The sequence below is a fragment of the Nyctibius grandis genome, chromosome Z, assembly GCF_013368605.1.
Source record: "Nyctibius grandis isolate bNycGra1 chromosome Z, bNycGra1.pri, whole genome shotgun sequence".
Lineage (NCBI taxonomy): Eukaryota > Metazoa > Chordata > Aves > Nyctibiiformes > Nyctibiidae > Nyctibius > Nyctibius grandis.
Window position 1 is genome coordinate 15229047 of NC_090695.1, and position 14421 is coordinate 15243467.

At 38.7% G+C, this 14421-nt stretch overlaps 1 protein-coding gene across 1 annotated transcript in view; it reads right to left on the reverse strand.

Annotated features, from left to right (window-relative positions):
• The window catches only part of HCN1 (hyperpolarization activated cyclic nucleotide gated potassium channel 1), a 219626-nt gene that overhangs the window by 16229 nt on the left and 188976 nt on the right, over nt 1-14421 (reverse strand). Inside the window, exon 6 of the mRNA XM_068423180.1 lies at nt 4556-4796. Within this exon, the coding sequence (XP_068279281.1) occupies nt 4556-4796 (241 nt within the window). The remainder of the gene's footprint in view (nt 1-4555; nt 4797-14421) is intronic.

Below are 14421 nucleotides of genomic sequence, written 5' to 3' on the forward strand. Positions count from 1 at the left end.
TGTAAGCACCTTCCAACTCCTTTCCAGCTTCTGAAGGTTGCTTTAGCTTTGTTCAGATGTGCTCTTGCCTGTTGCATTTTCTTCCCTTTCCCATCAATCTCATGTCCATGACATTTACCTGCATCGCAGTTCCTGTCTTTCATATTTCTTTGCACTACTCATAACCTGACTCCTGCCCACACAGTCCTCTTTCTGTTGTCCTCCATCTTGCTCCCTACACTCTTCTGACCTCCCCTATGGTTTTGTCCTATGCGTTAACATAGCCCTGACCATCCACTCTGTCCTGGCCTTCTTCATTCACTTTTTACTCTCCCTGCCCATCCTACAGAAGCAGCTAGGAGAAGGTCATAATCTCCATTGAGGGCAACCTTGTTTCCCCTCATACGAAAACTGTGTCAGGCTCAGTGGGAGAAGTTTCTTTTATTTGTAATGATAAAAGACGCATTTACTGCTTTGCTGAAAGTAGCAGCAACCCCATTCCTAATAACAAGGAACTGGAAGACATTTTAGAAACAAGGGGGAACAAGTGAAGGAAGACTTAAAAAAAATCCATAGATGTTTAGGAAAAACAAGTATTGCTGTATTTCCTCAAAAATAACAAGATATGACCCTCGAGAATCCAGTGAAAGCAGCTATAAAGTATTAAAATCCTGGAATTCTCCACTGGTAACTGTGGCTTACATAATTTCACTGATGTAGAAATGACTACATAACTGCAATATAGTGAAAATTAACTTCATGTATTCTTCATAGCCTAATTCCCATCCCTTGTATAAAAAATCACACAAGCACACCATGTGAGGACAGGGATTCTAAGTTAAGGCAATAAAAACTTACTGCTTTGTTTAAATGCCAGTAAAAGGCAAAGGAAAATGGATTGTCCTGAATCTTTATGAAACAATCCTTCCACTGATCCATGTCTGTTCAAGACATAATTTATAGCAGTCTCTTTAAAACATTTCCTCTGTGGTCATTACTGAAACATTTGAAAGAACATAGTCAACTTCACACTTTTTTTCTGAACATATTTATCATCTAACTTCTGGGGGATATCATTTTTTAGTATGTTGACTGGAGATCTGAGGGACCGCAGACCCGTCACTATTTCTCATGTGCTTCTTTACACATTTTGTGTGTTCCATTGAAGGGGCAGTGGGGGCAAGGGTGGAGGGGGTACATGGCCTAGGGAAAAGGATAGTATCAGAAATTACTTTCAAATTCCCACTAGTACTTGAAGTAGATATGCAGGATGATAATATCCTTCAATCAGCAGTCTGAAAAAAACTTCTTGGGATGAAAAATAGCATCCTATGTGCTGCTGGGCTAAGTAATGTTGCTGCACACAAAGCTCAAGAAGATTAGTTATGAACACACATGAAGGTTAAGGGATAGGATGCTCTTCCCACAAGCATACCAACGAACAAACCACAAGATTTGTGGTTACTCTCTTGTACTTACTCCTGCCCTCCACAAAGGAGAAACAAGTGAGCCCAGATAAGGAATGAGGCAGACAATAATCAAACACAGATCTATGAAGGGCTCTCTAGAGTCACCACTCTGCACCTCCCTCAAAAATCAACGGAGAACGTAAAGAAGAGGTGAAGTGTAGTCTGATTAATCTATTCCATTGATGCTTATCCAAGCACATTCCTTTTGAGAAAAATTTCCAAGCAATTGTAAGGTTTATCCAGTTTCATGTGAGACTCATAACACTCAGATCCATTGGGAAGCCTTTTTTTTTTTAATTAAGAGCAAAGGTCAGGCAAGAGAATTTAAATGTTCGACAGCATATCAGTATTCAAACCTCCATCTATTTCCTCTCTTTATTACTGCAACTTTTGGTTTTCCAGGCTACCACTCTCCCAACAGTCTCCATTCAAGCCTCTCCCAAGTACTGGTGACATTGCTTTGGTGCTTCTTAAATCTTGGCTTTCACATTAACCTCCAGTTCTCCAACAACTCCAGGGTGTCAGAAGCTTTCTATTAATTCAGTGTTGTCAACACCCAAACATTTTACGTATTGTAAGTTTGATAAATGTTTTCCAAATCCAAGGTAGGATGTGGGTGAAACCCTCCATGAGTTCTGAAGGTGAGCCTGCCCCTCCAGGGACACCTCCTGAATCTCCTCAGAGCCAGGGCTCTGGGGAAACTCAGCTCTGGGACACACCTGACATCCAGCAGTTAGTAACTCTGAGCTGGGACTGGGAACTTCCAATTCATAAGACATTTAAAAATTGAAAAAGGATCTGTTTAGGTATGGCACACCCCTCCCACTTGTGTGTTCTTCCCTTGCTTGTGAGAGCATAGGTGTTGATACTGATTTATTGTGTCAGACCTGGGAGCTATATAGTTGAAGTTATAAGACACAGCTTCTTAAACAATATCTCAGCCTCAGATTTTGCATGTCTCCATTAGGAAAAAAAAAGGGGGGGTTATTGGTCTTAGGATTTGAAAACAGGCTTATTCTTCCAGTTTGTTATTGTTCCACTGTGCGACCTTTCTTGTGTCTGCTTTGGTCAGGAAGCTTAATTGAGGTTCTGATACACATTTCAGGGAACGAGTGTCTTCTCCAAAGATAAGAGAATATTCAAAAAAATTTTTTTTATGCTTTGACAAACCAAACCTCTTCAGTTCGCAGTTGTCCAATGTGCAGCTTGTTTCCTCTCTTTTCAGCTGCAGGCAAATAGGTCATTCTTCTGCAGGGTCTGAAATCCCCTTCTGGGAATTCACAATGCTATATGATATTTTGTTAAAACAGATCTGAATCACAACACAGAATCTTAAGGCACTTCCTTTCTCAGGCTCTCTCTCCCTGTGTGTTTGCTCTTCCTCTCCTCTCCCTGTCTCTCCTCTCCAGGCTACATCCAACAGCAGCTATTATCTCCCGCTTGCCCCAGCAGCTGTTAGGCTTTGGATGCATTTGCCCCCATTTTTGCACCCCTTGTCTCATCCAGCTGCAGTTTGGATGAGAAAAACTGCTTTGGTATGCAGCGTAATAAGTTCTTGTGGTGTCTGGATATTGCAAATAGCTTATTTTTTGTCTGCATTCCTGCTAAGAAGGGTAGCGGATGAACAGGATGAGCTAAGTAGTTGTCTGCACTTCAACAACAGGCTGACAGTTATGTAAAATACTTTCATGTGCAATCTCCTCTGATCCTCTGCTGGTTCAGAGGAGTATTATGGTCAGATTCAGCACGCAAGCTCTTGCAAACTCATTTTCATAAACTGGGGCACTGCTAAGCATAGAGAACACCAAGACCAAGGTTGCTCTGTTTCTTCATCCTCAGCATTTACCTTTTCTTTCTCCTTAATCTCCTGTCTTCAGCATCTACAGTTTAAGCTCGTGGGATAATCACAAGACCTCTTTACTGAAGTGCTTCTACAAATACTGGTACAAATCACCTTGCAGAGGCTACTGCAGAATGACAAGGCCTGCTGGCCACATCAGTAGGCATTGCTTTAGCATATTATTCTAAAATGGGATTAGTTAAGTAACTCTGTAGCCCAATTCAAACACTGAGCCTAGTTCACTTTTCTAAGCTTCCCACTTCTGTATACCAGCTAAATGCCCCTGATTAGGCTTTCAATTGATCATTTTCTGAAAGGCTTTTGACTTGCTTCTGGGATGATTCATGGGATTCAACAGAAAATTAATACAATGACCAACTAACTGTAACAGTCATGGGCAGCAATGGTATGCATAAATGTTCAATCAGCTTCTGGAAACCAGCCTTGCTGCTACTCACAGAAGCAGACACCTAATCTATTTCACAAAGACAATTTACAGTCACAAGGAACAACATTTTCATACTGGTCAATTATTATATGTAAAAAACGAGATTGCTTTCATCCAAATATCAATATTCAGATGCCTTCATCTAAATGAAAACCTATTTTTCATTAGGATTACCAGATGAATTTAATTTGGATTAAAATTCATGTCTGGTTTTTATTAATATACATCTGTTAGAGAACTATCTAGTCAGATAGGGAGTCCAGTTTCTCATAGTATATATAGGAAGGAAAAACATTGCTGTGTGCTAATATTCAGTGAAAAAGTACTAATAACAGCTTGAAATATTCATGAATACCAAAATATCCCATATAAAAAATGGTCTTTTATGCACTGCCTAATTTTGTAGTTCTTACAGTGATTTTTACCTTTTAGAAGTACTTTACATTTATGACTCAAAAATTGTATCCCTTTTCAAAGAAAATGAATCCTTTTTATTTTACCTTTAAATAGCTATAAAATTACTATGCAAATTATTATAATTTTATTTAAATATTGTCTGTTAAATAACAGTGCTCTTGATTCAAAATAACTTCAAAATTCAGGAAGGTCATTCTACACCTTCAATAGCTATCCTCACAACAGTAAGCAGACTCTGAACGTCTTATTCAAAATATTTTGCACACTCTTCACTGCAGTTGGAATTGTCTTGGCAACAGACACTCAGTAGACTTATTCTGATGTCTCTATGTGTCTGATATCTGAACATGTTTTGCTCTAGTGCATTCACTCCAATGTTACCATTCATTTTTTCCTACTCACCTCCAAAGTAAGAGCCATCTGTCAGCTTCAGCTCCTTGTTGGATTTGGTGATGACACCAGCAACACCATGCTGAATGAAATACATCTTTTTACCCACAGCCCCTTCTCGGATAATATAATCTCCAGGTTGGAACACCTCAAATCGTAGTTTGCTTAGCATGGCAGTCACAAAATTTGGGTCTGCATTAGCAAAAAGAGGCATTGTAGCAACCAGCTTCCGACAGTTGAAGTTGACAATCTCCTAAATGGGAAGGAAACATAATGATAATAATGGTCAGCAAATATATACAATATGATGGGCACTGAAAAAAAGTCTTCCTGCTTTCTTCACAAATAAATTCTTTATGCTTATATTGGACTTTTCTGTACTTCTTTCTGTGCCTAATTTTTTAATCTTTTCATTATATTTTTATGTGTATCTAGTGAATTGAGTGAAAAAACAGTGCTGATTTGTATTTCTGAGGTGAAAGGTTGTGTTCTTCAGGCAATTTTTCACATGTTATTTATTATTGCCCTTGGATTTTAAGGGGAAAAATATGACAGAAAGATAAAAATTAAATAAGAATTACAACAAGATTAGCTGCTGCAATAACTGCATTAAGTGATAAAGTTATGCAAGCCCTGTGTTTTCAAACATTACACCAGTAACATCATTCTGATCAGATCAATTCAAGTGGTAATATATATGTACATTACAGTTAGCTGCAGGGCTAGCTGAAATCAACAGGAAAATTTATTTTCCAGAATTGAATTCATTTTGTAAACATAGAGGCATACATTCCTGCCCTTCAAAGAAATGCATATACGGTAGACCCTTATATGCAGAAAGCACTGCTATTTTCCTAAGACTGCTATAGGCCTGAAGGGCATCTCCCACTAAGAATATTTTCATTTACAGAGCCAACTCTGAGCACTTCTGCATTAGTATTGTATTAGTACCAAAAAGCTATAAATGTTCCACTTGCTCTAAATTTAAAAAAAAAAAAAAAGGAACAATTTCTGAAAGAGTTTCAAGTTCATTCTTGCAGACTTTATTGTGTCTTGGGAATATTAACATGGTTGGTTGTCATAAAGATTTAGCAGTGTATTGAAGAGCTGAGACTAATCAGAATTACACATGGAGAAGGGCTCAGGCGGGAAACATCTACTGAGCTAGCAATCCAAACATGACAGGAAGTGCATATATTATCATCTGCATGTAAATGCACACAGAGCAAACAAAAAAAAAATAGAACCAGCAGTAACCTAACTGCTTTGGAAAACTAAATATAGTTTCATTGTCAGTGGGGTATCTCTAGCATTTCTTACACCAAGTCAAGGCTTTGTGATTGACGTAAAGGAGACATTCCATCTACCAGTGCTTTCACCCCCTTGACTGAGGCCCATTGCGCTCCTGCTGGAAGCTGCCTTTTCAACCTCCCATGCATCTGCTGTCTCATAGTTACATATCTGATATATCCCATGCAGCCAGCTCTCTGGGCAGCAAGCTCAGGTATACTTGTCCACAGTTCCGACAAATTCCTTTCTTCTCCTCCCACCCCCACCATGTGATATCCTGCTTGCAGACATGATGGCGAAGTTCAGCTAATTCCATAGTATAAGCAACGAAACCATAATGCGTTCTTCAAATCAGTTCCCGTGCATCTAGGAAGGAGGTGGGAATCTCCCTTTGAAGGGAAGCCATTGGCTACTGAGGCAATTAAGAAGCATGGGCATGATCTAAGAGCGAAGAAACTGCCTTTCCCAGAGAAATCACATCCTTTCAAAATAAATCTAGCGGAACTTAGAAAAATAATGTGAAACAAAATGTCTCACCATGCACCTGGGAAGCAGAGAGCTGTTATCTCCAGCAATGACTTATTTTCCATTAAAGAATGAAAAAAAAAGGCAAAATTACTTTCTAGTGCTACTCCTAGGATAGACTTGTGATATCTTCTGACAATCCCGCAAGAAAGTGTCATTTCATAATGGCAAGGTGGAAATAGAAGTGTCTTTAAGCAGAAATGTAAATTGATTCCTAGAAACAGGCAGTAGAGTGATTCTCTTTCACCCTGGTCTCAATAGCATTACATCTATATGCTTAGATAAACACTCTATAAGCCTTTTTCCCCTTCCTCTTTTTTTCCCTCTGGAATGAGCCAAGGAGATATAAAAATTACATAATTTTATGCAATTATAATTTAATGCAGATTTAATTCCAGAATTACTGGGTTAAAGATAGAGTGAATGAAGAGTAAGATGCTACATCTTTGAAGTAAAATACTAAACTCCAATTTAATTCAGTGGGGATACGATTCCACCAAGAACATTTTATCTGAGAATTATTTATAAGTGACGGAAATAGAACAACACTCCTCTTCCATCACTTTTCACTGTACTGCCTCACTCTCCCCCACCCTCTCTCATTGTCATAACTTCCCCTGCTTAGGAGTGTTTTGGCATGCCTGAAACACTGCATCATGTACAGACTCCATGGCTAAGCATAAATGGTCTGGATCAAGACAGGAGGAGACAGATCTGAGACCAAGAGCAGACTTCATGGTTGCATGAAACTTGAAACGTACAGGAATACACGGCAGGAATGGAAACAGAAAAGGTGTGGGGAAAAGAGCACTGAGATTTGTAATGACTGGGAGACTCCTGCTTACAGAAAGGAAGAGCAGTCTGGCTATGACTCCCGCCCAGTACAAGCAAAGACATGGATGCTACTGGTGCAATGCTAATGGACAATACTATCTACACACGACATCAGAATCCAAGCTTAAAAAAAAAACGCACAAGCTAGTTTTGCTTGTAAAAACACACCGAAAAATTGATGCAAGATGTGGTGCTGTTTGCCTGAATCCAAAAACTATCTCAAGCAACAGCACTGCAAGGTGTGAACTACCAGATAGGTGACATTGGCATTCAAGATCAGTGAATCCTGCCGAGTCATTAAGTCAAGAGGAGTAATCCCAGGCTACACTTTCAAGCATGTTCTGTATGAGGGAATAAATACTAAAAAGAGATTCCAGCTGACTGTCTTTCTAAAGAATGAGTAAAAGCTTGTTTTCCTTCTTGTCTAAATACTCGGTTTCTCAGTGAAGCTTCAGCCACTACCTCTCTCCCAAGGGAAAGTTATTCTCTGCTCCCACTGCTTGCAGTATGGTCGCATCATGTGAGGAGTCTCAGACTACATCCTCAGCTCCATAGGAGACTGCGTTACTGCAGTCTTGGCTGATGCTGGAAAGCTGGCAATAACTATTACTTGCCTTGCCTTGCTCAGGGACTTTTCAGTAGACTTGCTGCTTGTTTTCTGTTTCTGAAAGGGAATAGCTTGTCTTGCATGCCCATGAGACAGAGAAAGGAAATTACCAAAGAAAGCAAAAATTGACTGGAAATTATATAGAAGCTGGTGGGAAACCACAGAAAAGGCTGAGAGAGCAGAAAGTTCAACTCCAGTCATGATCAGGAAGAAAGAGTAAAATAGACCTAGGTGGAGCACTATTAAGAAAGAGAGAATGGGAGGAAAACAAAAAGAAGGAACACAAAGACCTAGAAGAAAGGGAAAAAAGAAGGCAGGAAAGTTGACTTTAAAAACAGATTGAGAAAATGAAAATCCTGAAAGAGTGAGAGCACAACCCTGGAGAAAAGGTGTCTGGAGTGAAAGCTGAGAAGTAGGGCAGATGAAATAAACAAAAGGGAAATTGCAATAAAGACAAGTGATCAGTAATGTATCTTAATAGCATCATAGGAGAGCATGATATAGACGGAGGGGAGAATTCAGACCTGCGTGACTCTTCTGCACAGAGCCAGTTCAGCCCAGCCAAAAAGGAATTAATCTCATCTTGGGAATCCCAACAAAACACACCCTTGCCATAGGATTTTCACCCTTGCAATGTCATGTCCTATTACGGCTCCATCTTCTGCCCACCCTTCTCTCTCAATATGTAATTTATATCTGGATACACCTATGTATACACACACGTTACCTGCACAGCCTGAGTTGCCTCAGGGTAAGCCTTTGTTGCCTCAACATAGCTACAAAACCATCCTGCTGTGGTAATTTCAGCTGTTATATCCTAGTAATGCATTCATTTTGTTAACTAGTTTTCTGTGAAAGTTTATGCTGAAGTAGAAACTTTCCTTATTTAAGATATTAGAAGGTGGAAAATTACTGAGCAAGAAAGAAATGTGTCATTTTTAAGTGCTTTGTTTTTCTTTAAAGTGTTCTTTTATTTAAATATGAGATCATTCAGAGCACGTAAAATACATTTCCTGAGTCTTAATCACAGGCAGTGCTGCAATTTCAGATTCTTGTGTATTACTTTAAATATCATCTTGGGGAGAAAGAAACAGTAAAGATTATGAACGTGTTTTATGAAACTCAGAAAGTACTAGGAGAAATAGTTCTGTGTTTTAAAAGAAAGGTAACAAAAGAACTAACTGCCAAATTAAAAGTTGACATTTTGCGCAGAGAAAAATCTTGCACTCATATTTTCTTTGAGATAGTTCTTTGGAGCCAGACTGGAAACAGATTATGCTGCCCAATATGATATCTTAATTAAATGAAATAGCAATGATTTCGTCTCACCTCTACATGAAGAAAATGCCACGTGAAACCCGAGGAAAGGATTAGGAGTATATTATATAGCTGAAGTGGTTAAAGGGCAAGAGTGATTCAGACCCACGTGGAACAAGTGTTGATCTTGTTCCAGTATTGGTTTCTGTTACACAAGAACTGAGTTGGAGGTGCAATAGCCTGCTTTATATAATAGATTGGTTAGGTAATTGCACTGGCTCCTGCTCCTTTATAGTGTACTGGTTTTATCACTCATCTTGGCGTTCCTGGCTATTTTTTCAAACTGATGTTAAAGCATCAGATATTATCATTTGGCATGGGTTCAATATTTCTGGATGACTGCTCCGATGAATCTCAAGATGTCACATTCACAGAGGCAGCCACAAGGCTGTCCTAGCTGTGACTGGGGCACAGTGGTGGCCTTCTATGGCATCTGTAGGAGTTTTTTAGGACCTTTTCTCCGAGAGAAGATTTTCAGATAGAGGTAGTGCTTCTAGTTAGACCCACTGGAAAAAGTTGTTGCTAGAAAAAAGCAAAGTTCTTGAAAGATCTGTAGGCCTGAAAGGTTCTTTGCTTTTTGCCACTAATCCAATTGAGCTAATAAAAGGTACTACTTCCACCTACAAACTACATCCTTCTTATGTGTAGGCCAACAAAGTCTGTTTATGACTACATCGAAAAATAGCTTAATTTCATTAGGTCACTTCTACATAACTATTGTAAAAATCTAGTGCATAACTTTAACAATGCACTTTTTTTTTTTTTTCTGAGTGTCCCTCCTTTACACTCTGCTTTCAAAGGATGAGAAACTAAATCAGTCTTAATTTCCTGGCCACTGAAAGGAAGAAATCACTCTACTGAGAAAGCTCTCTCTTAGAAATAATTCACAGAAGAAAAATTACTGAGCTAGTGATTAAGAGAGAACTATGGGAAAAAGCATGATATTTAGGGATTCGGGGCTGTATGAGCAGGTTAAATATATTTAAACTGGGTTTTAAGGAGTCATATCCTGTATGTTTTCATGATTTCTTGTAATTTTTTAACCCATTGGTCAATTATAGTCAACTTTGGCAGAAAGGAAGCATCTCCCTGATATTAAGTTCTCACAGGTTTTATGACAGCAGGCAATCAGGAGAACTAGGATTAGTACCCCACTGAGGGAATGACTACATCCTTAGCTCACAACTTGTTCAATGCCAGAAAATCTACATGTGGCAATGGGATGCAATATTTTTCCTTTCTGGTGCACCTGAAATTGTTCATATTGCTTTGACACCTTCTGTTTAATTATCTATACAGAGTGTACGGACTAAAAAGAAAATTTGCTCTGAGGTTTTCCTATAAGTAATAACAACTATATACATTTTTCTCTTTGAATGAGATTTCCACGATTTTTCATTTTTCAATTACACTGATCAATTTTAACACAGAGACTGCTTAAATTTTACTTACAAATAGGGCAACTCTTGGATACCATAATTTATGTCTAGACCTGCATTGAGAAACACAATTATTTTTTCTTCAGGACTTTGATATTTTGCCACTCTGTTAACATAGTTGGATATCGCAGATGTGTGTGTTTTGGAAAACCTCACTGTCTAGGCCCCTTCGGCTATACATTTTAAAGCCCAAGAATGCTCTGATCTGAGGTAGTCTATGTGTTTAACCTACAGACAAAGCACAAAACCTGAAAAAACTCTGATCTGTAAGGCAAAGACAGACTACGTGATCTCAGTTGCCTTGAAAATGAGTGGTCAGCCTGTGATTTACATTTTCAAAGCTCTCAGGTCCCCAAGACCTCCAGCATACCTACAAACATGTTGCCCAGATGCAGAAACGTTTCCAGCCAGCTGTGAGATAAGTTTAGGCAGGCAAAAGGAAAGCTTTCCAGCTAAATGATGAATGAAATCTCCTGCTTGGATTCTACCAGGATTGAGTTGAAGCAGGTTTTTTTTCCTGTCTAGCTCTGTTCAACTCAGTTTAAGACAAATCATCCTTACAGAGAGCATATGGTAGCTAGTGTTGCTGCCTCCTAAGAGAAAGCAAATCTTTTTTATGCATTTGCAAGCAGAAAGGATATAGATTTGACCAATTATATTTTCTTGGCTTCACTGATTAAATGTTGGCCTTCTGCATACTTTTCTATCATTCCCTATTTGATTAGAATTTTCTATTCAACTCATATGCATTTTTTATGCTTCAGAATTATTATTGCATTAAATTCAAATGCAGACAGGATAATCCTTTTGAGGATATATGGTTCAACCAAACCTCCAATAAAGTCAGTCTCATGAAGGATATCCATCTTTTTCCTAGCTTGTTAGTTGATTTAATGGAGCTTAAGGGAGAGCAGTTCTGTGCATCTCATGCTTCTCTCATCTGGATCTTCCATTATATTTAGAAGATTTAAAAAGAGCAAAAGAAAGAAGGAAAGAAAGAAAACAGACACTATCTACCCACCCTTCCATTCACCCAACTGTCCATCCATTCTTTAATTTGGCTATTTTTAACGGGAATTTAACTTTCATCTTCTTTAATGTTCTAAAACGCTCTATGCCTCTTAAGTTTGGTTTCCAGCTGGGAAAAGGATGAGAAGCACCAAAATGAGAACAGCGATTCAGGCAATGTTTTAAGGCAGTCTGTAATTGTGAGATAGCCAGTCTAATTTAAAAAGCCTGAGAAGTCCTGATAATACAGATAAGTATTTAAAGTTTGGGCCAGTTGACCAGTCTTGCAGGTTTTTCCCTTCTGAACTATACTGCTGAACAAATTTCCTGAATGCTCTTAGTAAAAAAAACACCCACAGTTCATTACAGAAGGTAATATGGAATTAGTGCTGTATGATACAGCAGTTGCTGTAGGGACTATTGCCTTTTATTAACTGAATAAATAAACTTCAACTTGCAGATGTATTTAACAACCACTATTTCAGTTTTCTGCCCCTGAGTAACCAAATATCTTCATTCCCATTTGTGCATGTGTATGTTTTTGTGTTATACTCACTAATACTATAGTATTTACGAAATAATATCTTGGGCAGGGGGCACTTAAGACTGAAATCTTTGTTTAGTAAGGCATTTTAAATATTGAAGTTGTCCCATTACGCCAGTGACACTACAGATTTAAACATATGTAGTGTCAAATTGTGGCAGAAAGGTGAATCCTATGAGATGTGAAGTTATGAAGTGTGAGTTCTTAGGTAATATATACTGATTTGGGCACTTTCTTATGTAAAATATGACAGTCAGAATGCAGAACAGCATGTGGTGCCTGAACAATACAGTTTCTTTCACTGAGGAAAGGGAAGGCCGTTAAGAGAATAACTTGTGGATGAAAGCAGGGAGAAAAATAATCCATGTTTGAAGCTCACAGCGGGCTGACTGGGGGCTAAACCAAAGTTCTGAATCAAAGAAACGGGTGTCAGGAAAAAATCAACGTGGCTCAGGAGAAACAGAAAGCTATGGCTTGGATATACATTTCTGTGTTGACTTATTTCTGATTTGCACTTGTTTGATCAAGATCAGAAATTGAAGCTAGGAACGCTTCCATGAAGAGTTTATTGTGAGCTCTGCAACAGGCAAGAAATTCCTTCTGCCATGCCATTCCTCCCTCTTTGTCCCCTCCTCCCGTCTCCCGTCCCCTGTGTACTGCAACCCAAATGGCCAAAACAACTGAGTCAGCAAGGAGGTAGTTCTCAAGAGAATGTGTTTTATCCACACCCTATGTGTACGGTTTAGCTGACACAGTAAAAATAACAAGCAGGAAAACAGTTATTTAAAAATCAGTGGTGATTTGTTTACTGAGTTATTTTAAAGCTCTCCAAGAGCTCTGGATCAGAAATACTGTTATCTTGTTAATTGCTAGGTTAACACTTACTTCTTATTATGTATTGAAACCCCATTGGTTCAAAGCCTCTCTGTATAAAATTATTAAGTGGCTTAAATTAATCTTACTGATTATACTGGATAAATCCCAGTTAGCTGAGCTTGAAATATCCACACTGAAATTATGTTTAGAGTTTTTAAGTACTTTTCTGTTTGCATCTAGTTTGATTTGTAACTATTCAATGAAGGCCCAGTCTATATTACAATATGGGAGAAACAGCAAACTCCTAATTTTATCTAACACACAAAATCTAAACATTGCTACATTATGTATAATTCACATCTTAAAAGTGGTGAAAAAGTGCATTTGTAAACAATGAGATTTATTTAGATTTCTTGGACAAATGTGTGACAGAACCCTGAATGGCTGTGTGTGTATATGCTAGGATATTAACAATGTCAGCTATAGATATATATATCTATATGTAACAGAAGGATATAAAGAGAAAGATAAGGAGGATGCATAATCCCTTTGTAATTCTGAATCAGCCTTCATCACTGCTTTGCTATGTGAACTGGGACAAGCTAATTATGAGACCATTTGAATTTGCCTTCTAAAGGAAACTACTGGAAAGGGTGCTGGAGTGGTATCAGATGCAAGGGCTCAGTGACGTTATGTTGTGAATAGCAACTTGCAACATGAGCGTAAGGAGCTCATGACCCACATTCAGGCCGCTGTGCCAGAGTGCAAGCACGCAGAAGTAAAATACTGAAAGCGCTGATTCTAGAGACCAGTTTTACAGTGAAACATGAGGATGATGCTCAGTTGTAAGGGTGAGACATGGAGAGCTGGCTCCAGAAGAGATATCACCAGATGGTAAAAATGAAGATGAAGTCTCTGGGAATAACTTAGTAGAGTGACAGCCAGACAGCCTTGAAGATAGAATTTGCTTGAAAGTGCCACTTTGGCTAGTATTGGTAGCTGCAGGGGAAAGAGAAGTATAAATGGCATGGGAGGTGTAAAGAGTGGAAGAAATTCTGAGGAGTGCAAGTAGGCATGGTGACAGCAAGAACAGCCTCAATAGCAGATCATGTGGAGGAATGAGAAGGCAAACTGGCAGGAGTAGACTAGTCAATGTGGATTAGTAATAACAGCTGGAGTAAAAGCAACGTGTCAGACTCTTTAAACATCCAGCAGGCAGACACACTTAATAACTGCATGGTATCAGAGTAACAAAGGAAGAGTCACATTACAACTAGGAGCCAAATCATGGTCAAGACTTGACAGATCAAGGATGCATGGGACATCCTCAGCATTTGTACATCCTGAAAATTTTAGTACTAGGGAGCACGGAGAGGAAGTGGCTACGTAAACAATAAACAAGAAACCAGGAGAGATACCTGTAGCCTTCTGTCATCTACATTTAGTAATTACACTGTGCTTGCTCTCTGCATACAATCACTAAGGCCTTAAATATTTG